Source organism: Panthera tigris, chromosome C2 (genome assembly GCF_018350195.1).
Source record: "Panthera tigris isolate Pti1 chromosome C2, P.tigris_Pti1_mat1.1, whole genome shotgun sequence".
NCBI lineage: Eukaryota > Metazoa > Chordata > Mammalia > Carnivora > Felidae > Panthera > Panthera tigris.
The window spans coordinates 65,282,559-65,305,057 of record NC_056668.1 but is presented as its reverse complement, the minus strand read 5'-3'; the positions used below and the strand labels follow the sequence as shown (position 1 = coordinate 65,305,057).

The window sequence follows — 22,499 nt, the reverse complement described above, 5'->3', positions numbered from 1 at the left end:
TTGTAATGAAGAAAGAACAGGTTAAGGTAAGAGTTACCATTGACCAGAAATAAATGGAAGAAAAGAAAAATCCAAACTTTGAAACCTTTATGACTATTTTCATTTGTCTCTTCTCTGTTTTCCTACACCATTACCTCAAAGTTTTCCCTTTCTTTGTTACTTACATTCTTAGTATTTTGATTTTGTGTTTGTATTTATTGCCTCTATCTTTGCTGTCATCATATGCCAAAGTAGTCAGCTTCTACAGGTGTTTATTTCAGTGTATCTTCAAATGATCTTGAGAGACATCTCAAAAGAAACTAATTTTAATTTACTTTAATATTTAAAATACATGCCACAAAGTATTTTGGAAGGAAAGTTGGAGTAGAGAACATGTAACTAAACTTCAGACAGCAGAGTTAGAATTTAGAGACCGTGAATCATCTGTGTCCAAAAGTAGAGGGCCTGTATTCTTTATTGGGTAATGTATGTTTAGACAATTAATAAAGGGACCTACATAGTGGAAAAATAAAGTAGATTGGGGTCTGTAAGCCTTGGGATAGTCACTCCGAGGCAGAAGCCAAAGTAAAAGAGAGTGATCAATTTCTGCCAGAAATATATTGGAGAAGTATTCACTCTTATAATCCGTTATTATGCTTTTAGTGGGTGGAGGTACTTCTTTTTCTGCCCTTCCTTTGTATTTTAGAGGTAGTATTCAAGGAAAAGAGGATCACAAGAAATTCAGCATTTATCCTTTTATGACTTTGTCTCTTTTTCCTTAGGTAACAGTTGACAAATGCATTCTTTAAAAGCTACTGTTATTTTTCTTTTTTAAATACTGTTATGTTAAAACTTTGTTTCTTTTGTCAGATAGTTACGTTTTATATTTTCCTTTTTGTATGTTGTGTGAATGGATTGTGTGAATCTTAGATAAATGGTCAGTGTTGTGAATGATAGCATTTAGCTTCTCTTAAGGTTTAGACTTAGTTTAAAGAATTTCTGCTTTTTATTTTTTTTCATTAGTGCAAAGCAGCTGGTCCGAGGAGAACCCAATGTTTCGTATATCTGTTCTCGGTACTATAGGGCACCAGAGTTGATCTTTGGAGCCACTGATTATACCTCTAGTATAGGTAAGTACTGAATATGAATATAATGGCTTGTAATTGTTACTTGTATCTTGTTTTTAGTAATTTAGTATTACTAATCTATACTTTAACTTAAATATAAAAATAAGGGTGACCTAAAGTCTGTTTCTTCTTAAAGACAGATGTACAAAAATGTGTAAAATATTTTAAATTTCAACTTTTAGAATTTAAGATACCTTTACTATTTTATTTTACAGTTTCTATGATTTTTAGAAAAATAAAGCTATTCTTTATGAGTGTGTGGTTCCATTATGATTACATTTGTTTTTAACCTAAAATTTCAAATCATTCCTAAGTATATCTTTTCTTTTTAAAAATTGCAATTCCCCTGAAATACTAACTTCTGAGCTTGATCACTGGTGGAGAATTTACATCCATTATGTTTATGGTGAAAATGATAGGATGGCCATATTGTTGACATTCCTACTAGGCTGTCCCAGTGGGTTATTTAATTTTAAGTCAGGTCACAAAAAATAATTTTGACTTTTTCATTAGTTTGGCTAATGATTCTGATTCTGATTCTGTAGAATTCACAAAATATCTTTAGTGATAGCATGAATTGAATAGGGACTGTTTGCTTCAGTCTTCAGTGACCTCTTCTACCCCATTTTAGCCCACTAATAGAGAACATAGAGTACCATCAGCTGGACATGAATAGTGAAGCTAAGAAAGGAGAGCAACTTCAGGCTAGGTGTGTAGGTAGAGGTCAAAATTATTTTATTGTTGTATACTATTTCTGAAGAGAATTCCTTAGTCCAAAAACAGAAACAAGAGCATGCAGATTCCAAACAAACCAACCAAAAAAACCAACCATGGTTACAGAAAACTAAGAAAAACCACAATGTGAACAGTTTTTGTCTTTTAATTCAAGTGGAGGGGCGCCTGAGTGGCTCATTTGGTTGAGCATCAAACTCTTGATTTCAGCTCAGGTCATGATCCCAGGGTCATTGGATAGAGCCCTGCTTCAGGCTCCATGTTGAGCTTGGAGCCTGCTTTAGATCCCCCCCTCCCTTCCTCTCCCTCTCCCCTTTGCCCCCCTTCCCCCTTCCTCTCCCTCTGTACCTCTCCCCTGCTTACATGTACACTCTCTCTAAAATTAAAAAAAAAAAAAAAGTTTTTTAAGTAGTAATAATAAAAAAATAATACAAGTGGAAATTCTCTGTTGAGCACAGACCTCTGGACAGAAACACATTACCATTTTAAAAAAATGTTTTTTGATGTTTATTTTTGACAGAGAGAGAGCGACAAAGCATGAGCGGGGGAGGGGCAGAGAGAGAGGGAGACACAAAATCTGAAGCAAGCTCCAGGCTCTGTGTTGTCAGCACAGAGCCCGACACGGGGCTCGAACTCACAGACCACGAGATCATGACCTGAGCCAAAGTCGGACGCTCAACCAACAGAGCCACCCAGGCACCACCCCCACATTACCATTTTTATTTTGCCAAAGGACAAAATGCCAAAGAGCAATTTGATTTGTGCCAAGGGGCCCACAGGTTTTACCCACCAATTCTTATGGAAAATAGCTTTGCTCTTTAGGAGCTCTGAAAAGGTCTAGGAAGCCCAGGACCCTTCAGACCATACTCTAAGACTTGTTGCACTGGAGGATAGAGAATACAATGGGGGTGTGTGTGTGTGTGTGTGTGTGTGTGTGTGTGTGTGTGTGTAGTGCTGAAAGTTTCATCATGGCTGTGTATGTTAAGGGACAAATGAGAAATAGCAAAAAGGGTATTTTGATTGGAGTAGAACTAGATTTGAGTTCCAGGTTTGTTATGACTTAGTTAAGCTATGAAGTGGAGATTGCTAACAGTTCTGCCTACCTTTCTGAGTGGCTGTGGTGATTAAATACAATGTTAGTGAAAGTACTGTAGAAATGTAAGATGGTATTCACTTGTAGTATTTGTTAACTAGATTCTCCATGAGAGCAAATTTAAGTCTAAGCCCTTTATCTTTGGAAATATCATTGGATTTTCCAGCTGCTTTATATTTTATTCAAATATATGATACTGATCATCTGCATACCAGATATTGGGATGAGTTGTGCCAGGGTCACTGAAAGTAAATGTAGTTTGCTTCTTTTTAAAAAGTCATGACCGTATCATCTGACTCAATAAGGCATGTTTATTATGAACTTGTGACCTGCTTAAGAGTGCCTAGCACTCTTCTATAAAGGTCCATGTGCCTAGCAGTTCTTTGAAATTGTCTCACAAAAGAGGAGCCTTTTAGTCCATTTTCTCTCTTAGGAACCACTTCTCTGGATATTATGAGTACCTGCTTTTCAGTAACCTCCTTTGTATGGCTAAAGCCAGAATCTGACTTTCTAGGCTTAGGACTCACCTCAGCTGAGGTCTTTTGAACCATAATAAACCTAGATTTGACCCCCTCCCCTTTTTTTAAGTTTATTTATTCTGTGTGTGTGTGTGAGAGAGAGAGAGAGAGAGAGAGAGAGAGAGCGAGCATGAGCTGGGGAGGGGCAGAGAGAGAGGATCCCACACAGGCTCCGCTGACACAGGGCTTGAACTCATGAACCGTGAGATCATGACTTGAGCCAAAATCAAGAAACAGATACTTAACTGACTGAGCCAGCCAGGAGCCCTGACCTCCCTTTTTAGACTTGGATATTTCCTCTCATGACTCTGGGAGATTTGTAGACAGACAAAAACAAAAATACTTAATAGTGTACTAATGCAGGTACATTTTAGGAATATTTTTAACAGTGTTATTTGAAATGAAAGAGTAGCTGTTTCCAGTTAGAGTATTGTCATGTTTAGATATAACCAGAACTAAAGCTGATGGCTCTGATTATATTGTCTTGCTGAGAAATGGCAGAGAACAAAAGGCTTCTTTAGGACCAGGAATTGAGTTTACAGGCCCTTGAAGAGACAAGTAGCTATTCTTCGATAGTGAGGCAGTTATTCAAGACAGTAATGTCTAGGGGCGCCTGGGTGGCTCAGTCTGTTAAGCACCCGACTTCGACTCAGGTCATGATCCTGCGGTTCCATGGCTTTGAACCCCACATTGGTCTCTCTGCTGTCAATGTGGAGCCCTCTTCGGATTCTCTGTCTCCCTCTCTCTGTCCCTCCTCCACCCTCGCATGCATGCATGCTCTCTCTTTCAAAAATAAACATTAAAAAAAAAAAAAAAAAAAGACAGTACCTTGATTGGGAATTGAAATTGGATTCCAGGCCTACCTCTGCTACTCAGTAACTTTACCTTGGACAAGTCACTGAACTTTATTGTGCCTTAATTTCCTTTTCTGTGGATTAAGTATGTTAAACTAGGTAGTTTTGAACACTTTAACCAGGAATTAGAGTTAAGTATGAAGAGGAATGCTATTTTGGCTGAAACCCCAAATAACCAGATAAGTCAGTGGGCCAAAACACTTACTTTTCGTGCCTTCTGTTAATTCTGTTTTATTCTCTTTGGAGAATATTATTCATTTGTCCCACGAACTATGAACAGAATAGATTTTGGTATCTCTTAGAAAGTGAATGATAGACCACTGGTGTAGTTGCTACCTAAATCTGTGGCAACCACTAAGCAATAGTATCCCTTAATGGTTTACTCCTTGTCTCCCATGTTTGTACCTAAGTCCTGCCTAAGAAGGATGTCTGAGCTCTGAAAAGGTCTAGGAAGCCCAGGACCCTTCAGACCATACTTTAAGACTTGTTGCACTGGAGGATAGAGAATACAATGGGAAAAACCATTTCCCATGGTTTTTAATGAACATTTAATTATTCTTCTGCAATTTTTCCAGCCTTGTCTTCTGAGATGAATTATTCTCTATAGAGGAAAGAAATGAGTGCATATTACCTTCCATCTAGTTACCTAGGTAAAGGTATATTTTTAAACCTAGATCAAGATAAAGCATTTATGTTCATGAAGATATACATCTTTTCCACTTCATTTTAAGAGTTAGTATTACTTGACTTTGAGTGAAGTAAAGTTTTGTTAGCAGGTTTTGATATTTTCTTCATTTAGCAACTATCTAATATATCAAGGAGGGCTCTTTCGGTGTTTGCAAAATAGGTGTCTTGGTTATCATTGCTTAGAACTGGACAAAATCAACTTGAATTTCTTAAATAAAATTGTTGAATCCTTATTTTCCTAGGTCAGTAAAAAGTTAGTCACTGGAGCAGGGATTTCTAATCCCTTTTGATAGTGCATCTAACCACATCAGACCTTTTGAATTATTCGTTGTTCCAATGTCATTGACCATTTTTCTTTCCTGCTAGTAGATGAGAAAGCCCAGCAATGATTTATGTTCATCTCCTAAAGCATTTGATTGTTGGTTCAGACGAAACCCAGAAATCTCAGTATTCCAGAAACTGAAAATTAGCTTTTTCTTGAAGGAAGTCTTAATGGTAGGCATAAATAGAGTAACCATGTAATTTCTTATTTGGTAATACTTTTAAGATAGAAAGGGAATGCTATTAGTAATTATCCCAGGACAGTAAATCTAAACCAGGACTATCTTGGGTAAGCCAGTATTGTGTACTTTAAATAATTTTTTGTTAATTAAATTTAGTTATAAATTATTAAAACTTATTTTAAAATTTGCTGTCAGGATTGAGGTAAAAGTGAATTATTTTGTCTTGGTTTTTTTTTTTTTTCTTAAAGTATTTTAATTTTACAACAAAATAACTAGCTGGCAGGCTCAGATCTCACATTCCCATCCAAATTTGGACTCTTCCCTCCTTCATTTCTTTTCTCTCCTCAGTTGTAGTTTACATATTTCATTTTCTCTTGGTACTCATTCTGCTTGGTTTCTGACTCTGCTTGCTTTCATATACCTTGATATTCATTCTCACATCTCTTGTTTTCCTTTGTGCTTGTCCTTTGCTATCATGAAGCTCTTCTTTACCCTAACGTCCTTTCACCTGGTACTTTTTTCTTTTTTTTAACATGAAAAATTCATTTATTGAAAAACTAAGTACAGAAAACTTCTAGTTGGCTAAAATAAGCAATGCACAGTTAAATAAACCATCCTCATACCAGATACTATATATAGTCCGCTTCTTACCCAAATTACCACCTGGATATACCATAATAATAACAAAACTTACATATTGAAAATTAATGATTGTATCTCTAATCTTAACCTTGACCTCTTCAAGGATTTCCCTTTTTTTTTTTTGTCCTTTTTTAAAGCTTTTACTTAAATTCCAGTTAACATACAGTGTAATATTAATTTCAGGTGTACAGTATAATGATTCAACACTTCTATACAACATCCAGTGCTCATCACAGCAGGTGCATTCCTTAATCCCCATCATCTACTTAACCCATCCCCCTACCGACTTCCCCTCTGATAACCATCACTTTCTTCTCTATAGTTAAGATTCTGCTTCTTGGCTTGCCTCTGTGTATATTTTTTTTCTCTTTGCTCATTTGTTTCTTAAATTACACATATGAAATCATATGGTATTTCTCATTCGTCAGACTTCGCTTAGCATAACACTCTAGTTCCATCCATGCTGTTGCAGATGGCAAGATTTTGCTCTTTTTTATGGCTAATATTCCATCACATATATACCGTATCTTCTTTTTCTTTTTATTTATTTTTTTTTCAACGTTTTTTATTTATTTCGGGGACAGAGAGAGACAGAGCATGAACGGGGGAGGGGCAGAGAGAGAGGGAGACACAGAATCGGAAACAGGCTCCAGGCTCCGAGCCATCAGCCCAGAGCCTGACGCGGGGCTCGAACTCACGGACCGCGAGATCGTGACCTGGCTGAAGCCGGACGCTTAACCGACTGCGCCACCCAGGCGCCCCAATATACCGTATCTTCTTTATCCATTCATTAGTCGATGGTCACTTGGGCTGTTTCCATAATTTAGCTATTGTAGATAATACTGCTATAAACATTGGGGTGTGTGTATCCCTTTGAATTAGGATTTTTGTATTCTTTAGATAAGTACCTAGTACTGCAATTGCTGGGTTGTAGGGTAGCTCTATTTTTTTTTTAAGAACCTCCATACTGTTTTCCAGAATGGCTGTACCAGTTTGCATTCCTACCGATAGTGCAATAGGGTTCCCCTCTCTCCACATCCTTGCCAACACCTTGTGTTGTTGATTTTAGCCATTCTGACAGGTGTGAGGTGAGATATCTCATTGTAGATTTGATTTTTATTTCCCTGATGATGGAGTGATGTTGAGCATCTTTTCATATTGCTTTTAGCCATCGGTTTGTCTTTGGAAAAATGTCTGTTCATGTCTTCTGCCCATTTTTGGTGTGTTGAGTTTGACAAGTTCTTTATAGATCTTGGATACTAACTCTTTATCAGATATGTCATTTGCAGATATCTTCTCCTATTCTGTAGGCTGACGTTTAGTTTTGTTGATTGTTTCCTTCGCTGTGCAGAAGCTTTTTATTTTCATGAATTCCCAATAGTTGATTTTTGCTTTTGTTTCCCTGCCTCGGAGACATATCTAGAAAGAAGTTTCTGTAGCCAGTGTCAGAGAGGTTATTGTCTATATTCTTTTCTAGGATTTTTATGGTTTCAAGTCTTATTTTTATTAAAAAATTTTTTTTAATGTTTATCTTTGAGAGATAGAGAGAGACAGAGTACAAGTGGGGGAGAGGTAGAGAGAGAGAGGGACACAGAATCCAAAGCAGGCTCCAGGCTCTGAGCTGTCAACACAGAGCCCGATGCAGGGCTCGAACTCACAAACCGTGAGCTCATGACCTGAACTGAATTCAGACGTTTAACCGACTGAACTACCCAGGCGCCCCATCAGGTCTTACTTTTAAATCTTTGATCCATTTTGAATTTATTTTTGTGTTTGGTGTAAGAAAGTCCAGTTTCATTATTTTGCGTGTTGCTGTCCAGTTTTCCCAGCACCATTTGTTGAAGAGACTATCTTTTTCCCATTGCATATTCTTCCCTGCTTTATTGAAGATTGACCATATAGTTGTAGATTCTTTTCTGGGTTTTCTGGTCTGTTCTGTTGATCTGTGTGTCTGTTTTTGTGCCAGTACCATACTGTTTTGATCACTACAGCTTTGTAATACAACTTTAAGTCAAGAATTGTGATGCTCCCAACATTGCTTTTCATTTTCAAGGTTGCTTTGGCTATTTGAGCTCTTCTGTGGTTCTGTACAAATTTTAGGATTGTTCTAGCTCTGCAAAAATTGCTTGGTGGTATTTTGATAGGGATTGCATTAAATGTATAGATTGCTTTGGGTAGTATAGACAATTCAACGGTATTTGTTCTTCTGATCCATGAGCATGAAATGTCTTTCCATTTCTGCTTCCCTCCCCCCCCCCTTCAGTGTTTTATAGTTTTCAGAGTACAGGTCTTTCACCTCTTTGGTTAGGTTTATTCCTAGGTATCTTATGGTTTCTGCAGCAATTTTGAATGGAATTGTTTCCTTAATTTCTTTTTCTACTGTTTCATTACTGATGTATAGAAGTGCAACAGATTTCTGGACATTTATTTTGTATCCTGTGAGTTTACTGAATTCGTGTATCAGTTCTAGCAGTTTTTTTAGTTTTGGGTTTTCTATAAGGTGTCATGTATTCTGCAAATACTGAAAGTTTTACTTCTTCCTTGCTGATTTAGGTGCCTTTCATTTCTTTTTTTGTCTGATATCTGAGGCTGGAACTTCCAGTATTGTGTTAAATAACAGTGGTGACAGTGGTCATCCTGTCTTATTCCTGGCCAGAGAGGAAGAGCTCTGTTTTCCCATATTTAGGATGATATTAGCTATGGGTTTTTCATATATGGCCTTTATGATGTTGAGGTATGTGTCTCTAAACCTACTTTGTTGAGGGTTTTTATCATGAATGGATGTTGTACTTTGTCAAATGCTTTTTCTGCATCTATTGAAATAACCATATGGTTCTTATCCTTTCTTTTATTAATGTGGTATATCACATTGATTGATTTGTGAATATTGAACCACCCTTGCAACCCAGAAATAAATCCCACTTGATTGTGTTGAATTTTTTTTTTTTTTAATGTATTGTTGGGTTCGGTTTGCATCCATGTTCATCAGGGATATTGGCCTGTAGGTCTCTTTTTAATTGGATTCTTTATCTGGTTTTGGTATCAGGGTAATACTGGTCTCATAGAGTAAATTTGGAAGTTTTCCTTCCTTTTCTGTTTTTTGGATTTATGAAATACAATTCATTCCTCTATATATTTGTATTTAAAAATGATAATACATTTAAGCACATTTTCCTGTCAATTGTATTACAACACAGAAGCCAACCATTTAAGGTTTAAAATTTTTTATCCTAATTTGCATTGGCCTAAAACCCTGTGGACAAGAGATTGAACCCTTGTTTGTGGCTGTTCTGTAAGCACTGCTAATGTACAGAGGTTGTGTCACTTTGACTTATTTTAAAGTATGATAAGTAGATAAGCATGCCCTATGTTTGGGCTGTAATCCCCTGCCTTGGTTGTTGAAGATTTGAACATCTGATATTTGATAATTAAATAGACTTTACCCCTTTGTTGGAATTTTCTTATCAGCTTTGTTTCCTCTTTGGTAAATTTAACACTTTAGGGATGGTTTGAGGGCTTTCTTCCCTCGGTTTTGGATTCTACACTTTTTTGCTTGTGATATTTATTCTGGGATCAATGTGAAATTAGAACATGTATACAAATAGTTTCCAATGCATCTTAAGCTACACGCATTACTAACTCTTGTTTTCTCTTTTCTACAGACGTATGGTCTGCAGGTTGTGTGTTGGCTGAGCTGTTGCTAGGACAACCAATATTTCCAGGGGACAGTGGTGTGGATCAGTTGGTGGAAATAATCAAGGTGAGAATTTGAATCAGAGTTTTTGAATGCAGTGAATTTTTTTGTTATTCTAAGACTCCATATCACAAACACCCAGGGAAAACTTCACAAATGGAAAAGATCACATAACAGGGTCAGGTATAGAGGAAGTATAAGAACACAGCCTTTTGGTTTCTAATTGAGTTATTTTTTTGTTATATGATCCTATAAAAGGTATTTTAGATATATCGTATGCATAAAACAAGGATATATCTGTTATTTAAAGTACTCAAAAGCCTTAAGATCACTAAAATGTATATACACCAAATAAAAGCATAAGTTATGTGTATTTTTGCTCGCCATGTCCTGTCTGTTGAGCACATGATGCTTGTATTTTTTTCAATATATGTAAATATCAACATGTACAAACAGAGCATTGATAGAAGTAGAATTTTGACTTATGGGCTTAATATAATTTTAATTATTAGATCTTATCAGCACTTTTATTACCAACACTAGATTTAAAATATTACTATCTTGGAATTAATATTGTGTCTTAAGAACAGTAGGGCTGAGATTTTAATTGAGTTTTAAATGTAATTTTTAAGAGTTTTTAATATTTGAGACCTTAAATTTCCCACCCCCTTTAAAAAAAATCTAGTGTCTATATATTTACACCCCTAGATAGCTTCATTCTAAGGTTACAGTTTGTTCAAAGCAGCAGTACCTGCTGTCTTTTGGGTTTTAGTCTTGATTTTCTAAATATTTCTTAAAAATGTAAAATTGAAAATCTCCCCAGGGGTCTTGTAGTTCAATTCTCCAATCAGTGAAAGAACCATCTTACTTAACATTCCTGACAGGATGGATTTGCAGTGTTTCCTTAAAGACTTCCAATATCAAATCACTACTTTGGAACCCAATCTGCTTTGTATCTAGATAGCTTGAATTTAGTTTTTATTTGCTTAGCCATAACTCCTCAGTAGCTTTTACCAGTTGTTCACAGAACTATGATTGTTACTTAAAAATCCTTGCGTTTCATTCTATAAAAATATGTTACTTTTGATAAGGTGATTTTGTGAGTATGGTTGAAGAGACTACTGTGTGATCAAGAATATTCTTAACTATCCATATTTTTTATGATTTACACCTGAAACCTCTGTGGTATATGCAGTCTTTTTTGGGTAACCATCTTTCAGTTCCACATTAAATTTTAACCTTTGTTCAGCAGATCTGCTCCTTTCTGATTCTCACATTACACTCAGATCTGAGTTCAAATAATTTGGTCTTTTTTGTTTCAGAAAAGTTCATTCCCCATTATTCAAATTAATATTCCAATACAGGGTTTGGCAAACTTTTTCTTTGGAGGGCTAGATACAATATTTTAGGCTTAGTGGGCTAAAACACAAATCAAGGATGTCATAGAGATAGGCAAGAAGAGAAAACAAATTTCTTCAAGTTTTTCATCGAGGAACATCAAAATATATTAATAATTGAGTATAGTTTTTTTTTTGTAATACAAGGCTACTAATTAGAGGAATGGAGTTCTTTTAGAGGAATGGAGTTCTTTTGAGGGAGGGCTATAACATTTCTCTTCATTGGAGTTAAAAGTTAGTATTCCCTATCATCAAATTGATATCTGTGTCATCAAAATGATTATTTGTAAAATCAGTTCTTAGTTCATAGACCACAAAAACAAGAGTTTGGGCCTTAGTTCGACCATACTATAGTGCAGTCATTCAGCATTTCTTTTATCCCCAGGTTTTCACTTGATGTACTTGAGCTCACCATACTATAATTCTCTGGGCATATTGCTATTCTATTTGTCATTTATGTTTAGCTTATTAGAATTATGTCATTTTCCTATGGATTATAGTTTAGAATCTTGTGATAATTTATTCTGTTTGTCATTGATTTCAGTTCATATACGATACAAATGAAATTAGTCATGAAGCTAAGTGGCCTCTGTAATAAGTCCCTGTCTCATGCTTGCCATCATATCTTATAAATCTTTGTATCTAGAGCTTTTCTTATCACCACCATTATGGTCCTTTTAATTCATTTTTCACCTAGTATTGGTTTGTGCTTATTTAATAGATTTTAGTAGAAACTGTTACTTTGTTATTTATTGATGGTTTAAGACTTTTCATTTTCATATAGGGCTTATTTGTTTAAGTGTTAGTTAATCAATTTGTAGTTGTAGGCCAACTCTGAAATATGTGTTGTCTTGTCATCTTGCATTTGTATGTAAGGAACATAGTCACAACCCTACTGTAGTTCCACGATCACTGTCTATAGATGTTTTGAAGGTGATATGAGATAAAAGAATTAGGATCCCGGGGCACTTTGGAATATCCAGCTTCTTGATCCCTTTTACAGTTTTAAGCATAAAGACCCTGTACTAGTTTACTACCTACTTGGTGACCTGAAGTTATATATTACATTGAGATTAATAGACATTGTGTTGTGGTATGTGTGAGTAGTATGTACTAAATCTTACTGCCTGGAGGTTAATAAGCATTGTATAGGTTTTGTGTATGTGTTTAATATAGCTCTAAAATCTTGTTGATCTTGTATATTTGTTTGCTAAATATTGGATATCCGTGATGTTTCATTGACATAAAAATTCATAACTAATTCTGATGTAACTTCTCTAGTTTTCCTGATCTAAGTTGTAAATCAGAAAACAAGTTGTGTTGGTTAGCCTTTAAAGTTAAATGTTATTAAACACATTTTATAGTTTAAACAGATATTGTCAGTATTGCTAATCAGGGCTTCAAGAATAGATTTGAGGGGTGCCTAGGTGGCTCAGTTGGTTGAGTGTCCAACTTCGGCTCAGGTCATGATCTCGTGGTTCATGAGTTCAAGCCCCCACATTGGGCTCTGTGCTGATGCCTCAGAGCCTGGAGCCTGTTTCAGATTCTGTGTCTCCCTCTCTCTCTGTTCCTCCCCTGCTCGTGTTCACACACTCCCTCTCTCTCAAAAGTAAATAAAAACATTTTTAAAAAATTTAAAAAGAAGAATAGATTTGAATTTTCTATGAAAGTGATCTTATAGGTGCCCAATTCATTTCTCAGTTTTTTTGAGATAATATAGTAATGAATCCTTATGATAATTAGGGGATCTATAAAAATCTGTTCTTTTCTATTTTCTCCCTTTAAAATTTTATGATTGCTTTGAGTATCTGGAGGTAGCTGACTGCCAGTAAAATAAATACTCTTCTCTCAGGATTTGAGTTTATGCAAAAAATGAACAATCATACAGCAAATTTCATATATTTTATATGTGATAGACTTGCCACATTATTTTATAATGAATAGGGACTTTCTTTATCATTATGTTTTATTAGCCAATGGCATCAAAATAGTTTTCAATAAAGATTTAAGTTGAATTAAGCTGCAAGACCATTGTTCATTCATGAATTTGGAATTATCTAGGAATTAATAAGAAAAGTTGTGATTGTTGTATGTGTTGTTTATTAAATTTTGTCGACTCAGATGCTCATACCAGTAATTTGTAGCATGAGTAACAGAGTTTTATAAACTGAGCTAACTTCATCTCTCTCTTTTTTTTTAATATTTATTTTTGAAAGAGAGAGAGTGCATGCATGCAAGCAGTGAAGGGGGCAGAGAGAGAGATCTCCTCTTTCCCTACCTTCTAATAAGAAGACTTTTATAAAATATTTAGAATAAATCCAAGTATGTTATCTTCAAATAAGTTAAAAGTATAAAGGAAAATGGAATTGAAAGTCTTGAAAAATCATTTCTAAGCGTGAAGAACACTTTCTGAGGTTGGTTTCATACATAGGACCATTAGATCAGCAATTCATTATGCCAGTTAATTTCTGAATATCAAGAAATGCTTGGATCTTCAAAATACTTATAAAAAGAGAAATTCTGTCAAGAACTTCTCAGTTAAGATTTTTTTCCCCGTCAAATTCCTCCTTAACATACTACTTAAGATAAGTTCAAGAAATATCTCCTGTCAGGAGGAGGGGGTTGTTCAGCGTCTGACTTCAGCTCAGGTCATGATCTCATGGTTCGTGGGTTCAACCCCCACATCAGACTTTGTGCTGACAGCTCAGAGCCTTGTGCCTGCAGATTCTGTGTCTCCCTCTCTATTTCTCCCCTGCTTGCACTCTGTTTCTCTCTCTCTCAAAAATAAATAATAAAAAAAAAAGAGAGAAAAATATCTGATGTGGTTTCAGATATCTGATAAAAAATACAATATTTGGGGAAAATCTCTACCAGGAGTTTCACAAACACAGGTTCCGTGACATAGCATTGTCCTTTGGCACCTCTGCTGTCAGTCATAGCAGTAGAATTCTTTAGAAAAGAGTCTTCTGAAGACTTGGAGAAGGTAGTTTTTTATTAATGCCAATTACTTGTTTTATAATTATACTGTATTTTCTATGCTCAGTTCAGGAGACTGAGAATACACAGACACACAAATACAAAGAAAAGAACAAAAGCAGTTACAGTTCTGGCACATCATGAAAAACAACTTCTATAAATATTTTGATATCCTTTTCTGGACGTATATATGTTTAAACAAAAATGCCATCTGTTTTGTAGACTTTTTTTTTTTACCAAATAACTCATTTCATTTCTCACAAGAAGTATATTTTGACTAAGTGACTTTTAAAAATGCGTAGATTCTATTGTATGATTATATTCTGAATTACATAATTGGTTTTGAAAAGAATAGCATAATGAAGGCAATGCGATATGTTATTTCCTTGAAAAGAAATTACATGATATTTTTGGCTTCTCAAAGATTTGATTATTACATTATATAAATGACAAATTTACCCCATACTCCCCAAATGGATTGAAGTTGAAGCAATCTCTGAAGCTCTGAACCTGGAAGTGCTGTAAATTTTACTAATAGTTTCTTATCCCCCTCCGAATTCTAAACTATAAATTTCAAGTAAGGAAAGGTGAACTTCAGTGCAGAGCTCAGTTTCTGGATTATAATATTACAAGAGGCTCCTGGATGGCTGAGTTGGTTAAGCATCCAACTCTTGATTTTGGCCCAGGTCATGATCTTATGGTTTGTAAGAACAAGCCCCGTGTTGGGCTCTGTGCTGACAGAGCAGAGCCTGCTTCGGATTCGTTCTCTCTTCTCTTCTCTTCTCTTCTCTTCTCTTCTCTTCTCTTCTCTTCTCTTCTCTTCTCTTCTCTTCTCTTCTCTTCTCTTCTCTTCTCTCTCTCTCTCTCTCTCTCTCTCTCTCTCTTCCCCCCCCCCCCGCCTGTTCCCCTCCCCCTCCCCCTCACCGGTCTCTCTTTAAATAAATATTAAAAAATAAAATATTGGGGCGCCTGGGTGGCTCAGTCGTTTAAGTGTCTGACTTCAACTCAGGTCATGATCTCACAGTTTGTGAGTTCGAGCCCTGCATCCGGCTCTGTGCTGACAGCTCAGAGCCTGGAGCCTGCTTCGGATTCTGTGTCTCCCTGTCTCTGCCCCTCCCCTGCTTGTGTTCTGTCTCTCTGTCTCTAAAATAAAGAAACATTTTTAAAAAATAAAAAATATCTCAAAAAACTAAAAGTTTGGAAGAAACCAATTACTGTGTAGAATTTCAAATTTTAAATGAATTAATGTTCCTAAAGATATCCTTTTATTTATTACATAAATGTTTACTTATGCTTTGTAATAATTTGGCCATTGCTCCCTAATGGAAGAGTTTTAGAGCAGAATTGGTCAGAGTCCTATTTCTTGATAGAATTTCAATGGGGCTTCCATAGTTTTAGTAGCTAGCCTTTTAAATTTGGATATATTTCTTTTAGAAAAACACGACATTAAACATACAGATACTTAAATTATTTGCAGTAATAAAATTATTGTAAGGCAATTAAAGTTGATTTATCTTATAAAACAACTTTACTAAATTGTTTAATTTCTGTTAGCAATAATTACTGTTTAGATATCTGTGTAGGTAGCTCTTCCATAGATAAGAGCTAATAAAATCTTTCCTCAAGTAGAAGCATTATTTGAGAAATTTGAAAATAGGAAACAGTAAGATACAAATAATCTTTTGATTATGGGATTACAGCTAAGTAGGTGGACCTCATTTCTTATGCCTGTACGTAGAGAAAGATTTAGAAGGAAAAAGATTTAGCAGTGGAGAGTGGGATTAAGGGAAGAGGGAAAGGAGAAGGTTTTCACTCTTTATTGTTCTGTGATGTTGATTTTTTGAAACAATTGTTATTTTTTTGCAGTCACAAAAACTAGGAAAACAGATGTTTTCAATTGTGCTGGAATCTTTTGTTAGTAAACAAAAACAGTTAAGAGAACCCATTTTGTTATAAATGTTTGTCTAAACAGTTGTTTTCCTGGTCTTCCAGCTTGACTGATGGTTGTAATATAATTTAGACAAAGAGATCAGTGATTTCTTGGTTCCTCAAAATCTGCATTTTCAAATATTGGGAAACTACTGCTAATCACAAAAGCTGCCACTCGTTGAGACTTTACTCTGCACCAGCCACTGAGCTAAACACTTTACATACATTACTACATCAACCCTTACATTAATCCTAGGAAGATGATGATGATGATGATGATGATGATGATGATGATGGTGGTGGTGGTGGTGGTGGTGGTGATGGTGATTGTTACGATGATTACCACCACCATATCCAGGAGAAGTTAGATGATAGAAAAATTCTATCTGATTCATCTTTAGCTTAATTGGTGTCCTCTGCTTATAGAATTTTATAGCTCTGGGGGAAAAGTATGATCCTTAATTTTAACTTGATATCCAGAACCAATTGAGTCATATTTATCATATATTACTGTTAAAAAAAGAAACGTGACCACAAACTAAAGGAAAAAGCTCCTAAATTTTATTGTGATGAATACACCAAATCAGTTTGAGATGTCTTTGGACTAGGTCTAATTGTGCTTCATCTAAAGGAATCAAAGTTACAATGGTGGATTTCTTTGCTTTCAAGTATAGCTCAACCTTAACTTTCACCATCTTTGTTTAGCAAACGTTTTAGATTTTCAGTTATCCTATTCCCATATTATGGCTTGTTCAACACCTATGTGTGTACACTCTCCTTTGCTGGCCTAACACTCTATCAAATAGTCTCTCATTCAGAGCTTTAAGATATTAATTAAATCAGAGTTTAAGAAGTATGAAAGGTACTTATTTTCCTAAGATTTTTGATGGATCCGTGATGTGTCTTTACTAATATGCATTTGGAGTTTAAAACTATGTTACCTGGTAAAATTTCTTATGTAATAGAGCTCTTTTGTTGTTAACAGACTGCAGGGACAATATATTAAACTTAATTCTGTCTTCTTTTTCCACTTTCCAGAACATGTAAGTACACCCCATTATACATTGTGGTATATACACTTTTACTTGTGTGTGTGTGTATAAATATATATATACGTATATATATAATATGTAATATATAGAGTATTTGCTTAATTCATTTTTTATTGTTTAAATTTTTCCATGTTTGTTACTGACCAGAGCAGCAACTTTTAATAACTTTTGGATCATGGACCACTTTGAAAATCTGATTCTAGCAGTGGACTCTCCTCCAGAAAAATGCGTACATACCAGAATTTTACATATAATTTCGGGTGATTCTTGAGCTTTCTAAGCTCATTCAGGAACCGTAGGTTAAATATCCCTAAGCTAGTGCAAGGAACTATGGTTACGCTTTGTAGTAACCGCCTGCAGTGTAGGTATTACACATACAATATGATGTAAACATTTTTTGAAGTAAGTGAATGGATAAAGAAGGCATTAAAGTAATTATTTTAATGTATTGCTCATCTGCCTTTTTACATTAAATAATGTTTTCCATAGACCAGAAGAAGCATCCGTTTTAACTTACTACTATGAAATTTTACTGGCTATATAGTAACTTACTCATAGTTGGCTAAATCTCTGTACACTATGGGTATGTGTGCCCAGGCATAGAAAGTGGCTTCCTGGCAATGTGACCTGGTTCATCTTTTGACTTAAGAATAATGGCATTCATTTGAAATCTTTTACTTTCTCCAAAACAACCAGTGTAGGATCATTTAATAAGTTGCCAGTATATGTTTTATTTAAAGAGATATTTTCACACAAATGAAGTTTCATGACATTGTCACCTCAAAACTAATTTACTGGTAGTCCTTTTGTAGAATCTGAGTCAAAAGACCATTCATAGGATTACTCTTCTTGGGATATAGTACCCTTTACTTATCAACTGCACATTCTTTTGCACAGTTGCATTATTTGTGTTTGGCATAATCTCTAAAGTATGTAAAGGGGCAGGTGAGAGATGGGACAGGGAGAGAAATCTGTCAAGTTAACAGTATTCATAGTCCAGACCCTGATTTCAAGACTGATGTTTTTACTGAGAAGAACTCTGTGTTTCCTTTTTAAGCAAAAGGTTAGAAGTTTTGAGAGCAATGATTCTTAACAGCTGAGCTGTGAAAAAAATATGAAGAAACTCTGGAATCATGGAGAGGGTTTATAGTTTATAAAAGCATACTAAATGCTATATCATATTTATAAAACACAGGCTGTGTTTTATTGATATATATGGTACAAGGAAAACATGAAAAAATCTTGGTTGATTATGTTACAAAGAACTATAGTGTTAGTGATTCTCGAAGCAAGAGTTGGATGTTGTGTGAATAAAATGCTTACATACTCAAAGAGGGTGTGCTATTTTTTTAAGTTTTTTTTTTTTTTCTATGTTTATTTATGTTTGAGAGAGAGACTGAGGAGGGGAGGGGCAGAAAGAGAGAGACACACAGAATCCGAAGCAGGCTCCAGGCTCTCAGCTGTCAGCACAGAGCCCGACGTGGGGCTCGAACCCACAAACCATGAGATCATGACCCAAGCTTAGTTGGACACTTAACCGACTGAGCAACCCAGGCGCCACAGGGGGTGTGCTATTTTTAAAGTTAAAAAAATAAAGTGGTTTCTTTTTTTTCTTTTCTTTTTTTTATGAACAGATTCTGATACCACCCCCAACACACACACACAAACACACCCCTGCCACCCCTTTCTATTTTTATACTTCTTTGTTGAGCATACTACTTCAGTTGAGATTCACCCAGAAAAAAAGGTCTTTTGATGCCTGTGAATATGTATCAGCCAAGAATGACTGTTTTACTTACATTCAGTAGTTTGCAAAACAATAGTTCTCTTTTTAGGGGGAAGGAGGAGACTTATTTCCAAGTACAAAGTTTTATTCAAGAAATAAAGAACGAGGGTCAAAACGGTCTTTAAAAAGAAGAATGAAATGGAGGAATTGTACTTCCCATTTTAGAAATTTATTATGTAGCTGTAGTTATCAAGACAAGTACATACACAATGGGATAGTATTTGGCCATAAGAAAGAAGGAAATCTGCCATTTTAGAACATGGAGGGACGTTGAGGGCATTATCCCAACTGAGATAAGCCTGACAGAGAAAGACAAATACTGCATGGTATCAATTATATGTAAAATCCAAAAAAAAAAAAAGAAAGAAAAAAGTCTAAGTCTAGAAATAGAGAGTAGACAAGTATTTGCCAAGGGCTGGGGAGTGGGGGAAAATGAGGAAAGGCTGCAAAGGGTACACTTTCAGCTGTAAGATGAGTAAGGTCTGAGGATCTAATGTAAAATATGGCAACTATAGTTGATAACACTGTATTATTTCATTGAAATTGGGAAAGAGAGTAGAACTTAAATGTTCTCACCAAAAGAAAAATGTGTGATGATGGAGATGTTACTTAACTAGATGGTGGGAATCCTTTCACAGTGTATATGCACATCAAATCACTACGTTGTATATTTTATGCTTTAAAAAAAAAAAAAAAAAGGACATGGTGATACAAGTATAACTCTACAGATCAAATAGGATTGAGAGTCCAGAAGTAAACCTTTACATTTATGGTCATTTGGTATATGACAGGGGTTCCAAGGCAATTCAGTGGGGAAAGTATAGTCTTTTTAGAGCTTAGAACTGAATATCCATACACAAAAGAGTGAGAGGTTGAACTGCTACCTCATACCATATTATAAAAATTAACTCAAAATCAATCAAAGACCTAAATGCAAGAGCCAAAACTGTAAAACTCTTAGAAGGAAATCTTTGTGACCCTCAATTAAGCAGTGGTTCCTTAGATATGACAGGAGGCACAAGTGATAATAGAAAAAGTAGATACATTGAAATTCATCAAAATTAAAAACTGTTGTGTTTCAAAAAAGTTAAAACCCACAAAATGGCAGAAAATTTTTACAAATCATATATATTATAAAGGACATATCTAGAATATATAAGGAACTCCTAACAACTCAACAATAAAGACAGCCCAATAAAAAATGGGGAAAGGGTTTGAATAAACATTTCTCTAACGAGATACCTATGGCCAGGAAGCACAAGATGCTTAACATCACTACTCATTAGAGAAATGCAAATTAGTACCACAATGAATACTACATCACATTCACTAGGATGGCTAGAATAAAAAGACAAACAATAGCTAGTGTTGAAGATCTGGAGAAATTGAAACACTCATGCATTGCTGGTGGGATTGTAAAATGGTGCAAACCAAAAATGGTTTGTATATGTTAACTATGTTTAAAATATTAAACATAGAATGGCCATATGACCCGGCAATTCCATTCATAGGTCTGTATCTCAGAAAGTTGAAAACACATGTCCACACCTGTGTTTGTACATGTGTACAAACTTGTATATACTTGTTTATAGTAGCATTATTTATAGCCAAAAAGTAGAAACATTTTAAATGTCCATCAGCTAATGAACAGATAAAATGTCAAGCACAAAAATCCACATGTTATATGATTCCATTTGTATGAAATGTTCAGAATAAATATCTATAAAGACAGAAAGATTAGTGGTTGTCAGGAGCTGGGAGGAGTGGGGATGAGAGTGATTGTTCTTAGGTACAGGATTTCATTTTGAGGCAAAGAACATATTATAAAATTAGATGGCAGTGATTGTTGTACACCTCTGGGAATATACTAACAAACCACTGAGTTATATAGGAGTGAATTTTATGATATCTGAAGCATATCTCAATAACGATATTTTTTAAAAAGATAAGAATGAGTGCATCTACTTATGAAACTATTGATTGATAAGGTAGCTTTGTTGTTACTCTGATCATATTTTTGCAAAGGACTCTAGATGACTTCTCATATTTATCCATCTACCCCCTGGCACCTGATCAACTGACAGATGGTACAAGAGTGAATGGACTAGAGCATGGAGACATAAAGGAACCCTCCTACACTAGCTCACCTTCCCTAGGCTGAAAATTTAAACTAGCCAAATCGTATAGTTTTGTTCAAATAACATGACAACTTGCTGCCCTTTTCAGTGAAATTCCTAATGGAATTTAAAAATTTGTACTGCTATTACAGCTTTTTATTCCTTGCCTTTTGGAAATTGGAAGAAAACCCTAAGAGAGAAACATTGCACCATAAAGACAAGGGTTTCTTATATGAAAATTTCAATCATATATTATAGGGAAGAGGCAGATATTGGATAAAATCTACATAAGTCTTCTGGGAGTGCAAATGTAAAGTAGTAATTCCAATGTCATTAGAATACTGATAGTTTGAAATAGAATAGCTCAGTGACATGTTTTCTAGTTTTAGAGACATTTGTCAAGCTTATGGTGTAGGCAGCCAAACCTGAGAGTTATCCAAACTGGAAAACAGTTCTTTTTTGCAGAAAAGAAGTGAAGATGTTTGATTGTTCAGCCATGCTACATATAATCTCTCTTGCCTCTAGGTTATTCAATTTTTATCCACTTATTTAAAAAGCTTTATTATATAATAGGCCTGGCCATGCGCCCCTTTAATCTTTCAGGGAGCATACCACTTTAACTACTACTAATGTTTTTATTAGGTGCTGGGCTAGAACACAGAGAGTCCTTGCTCTCAAGGAATTCAGAGACTAAGAGGAAGGGGGGAATAACTGAGGGCAATGGAGTAAGGTGGGTATTACCCAGAAGTCTGGGCAGAGTACAAAGGCAGCATTGTATTTGGAGGGAGTGCTCTCTGGAAAGGTATCATGGGACAAGTAACTCTTGAGCTGAATCTTGAAGCAAGGAAAGGTATTCACCTTTTTAGAGGACCCTTTAGAAGGAAATAGAGGACATGTGCGTGAATTTGGGCAAAGACGCTTAGTAAAATTGGGTCTGTTACGTGTTTATGGTTTGAACTTAAGGTTCTGAATGGTGGGTATACTAGGATAGGAATTTACTGGGACAGAGAAGGCTGGAGCTATGGGCCATCGCCAGACCACATTAGCTTGTAGGTAGTAGGAAGCCACTGCAGGATTTTAAGCAGAAGAGTAAAAACTGTAATAGGATTTCTTTTACTTCACCCTTGCTGTTAAGGCTGCACATGCAGCATTCTGCTGCTGAAGTTTGGCGACCTCTGCTGTTGAGCTATTAAAAATAAAGCTGTGAAAGAACTGCTTATCATACTTTAGTCAGATGATTCTTGACTTTCTTTCTTTGAAGAAATAAATAACAAGTCCTCATTTGATATTTATCAGTGTCTGGGTACATATGTAGCTAAATGAGTGAGAAAATAGTACAACAAATGTGGATGGGCCTGGGTGCAAATGAAGTGATTGATTTAATCATGAACAGCATTCCCAACCCAATGTGGC

The 22,499-nt window shown here is 35.5% G+C and overlaps 1 protein-coding gene across 4 annotated transcripts in view; it reads left to right on the top strand.

Moving 5' to 3' along the window:
- Nucleotides 1–22,499, top strand: part of GSK3B (glycogen synthase kinase 3 beta) — a 194,140-nt gene that overhangs the window by 119,197 nt on the left and 52,444 nt on the right. For all 4 annotated transcript variants that reach the window (XM_042998986.1, XM_042998985.1, XM_007098347.3 and 1 more), the window contains exons 6-7: nt 1,003–1,109; nt 9,798–9,895. In XM_042998986.1, the coding sequence (XP_042854920.1) occupies nt 1,003–1,109; nt 9,798–9,895 (205 nt within the window). The remainder of the gene's footprint in view (nt 1–1,002; nt 1,110–9,797; nt 9,896–22,499) is intronic.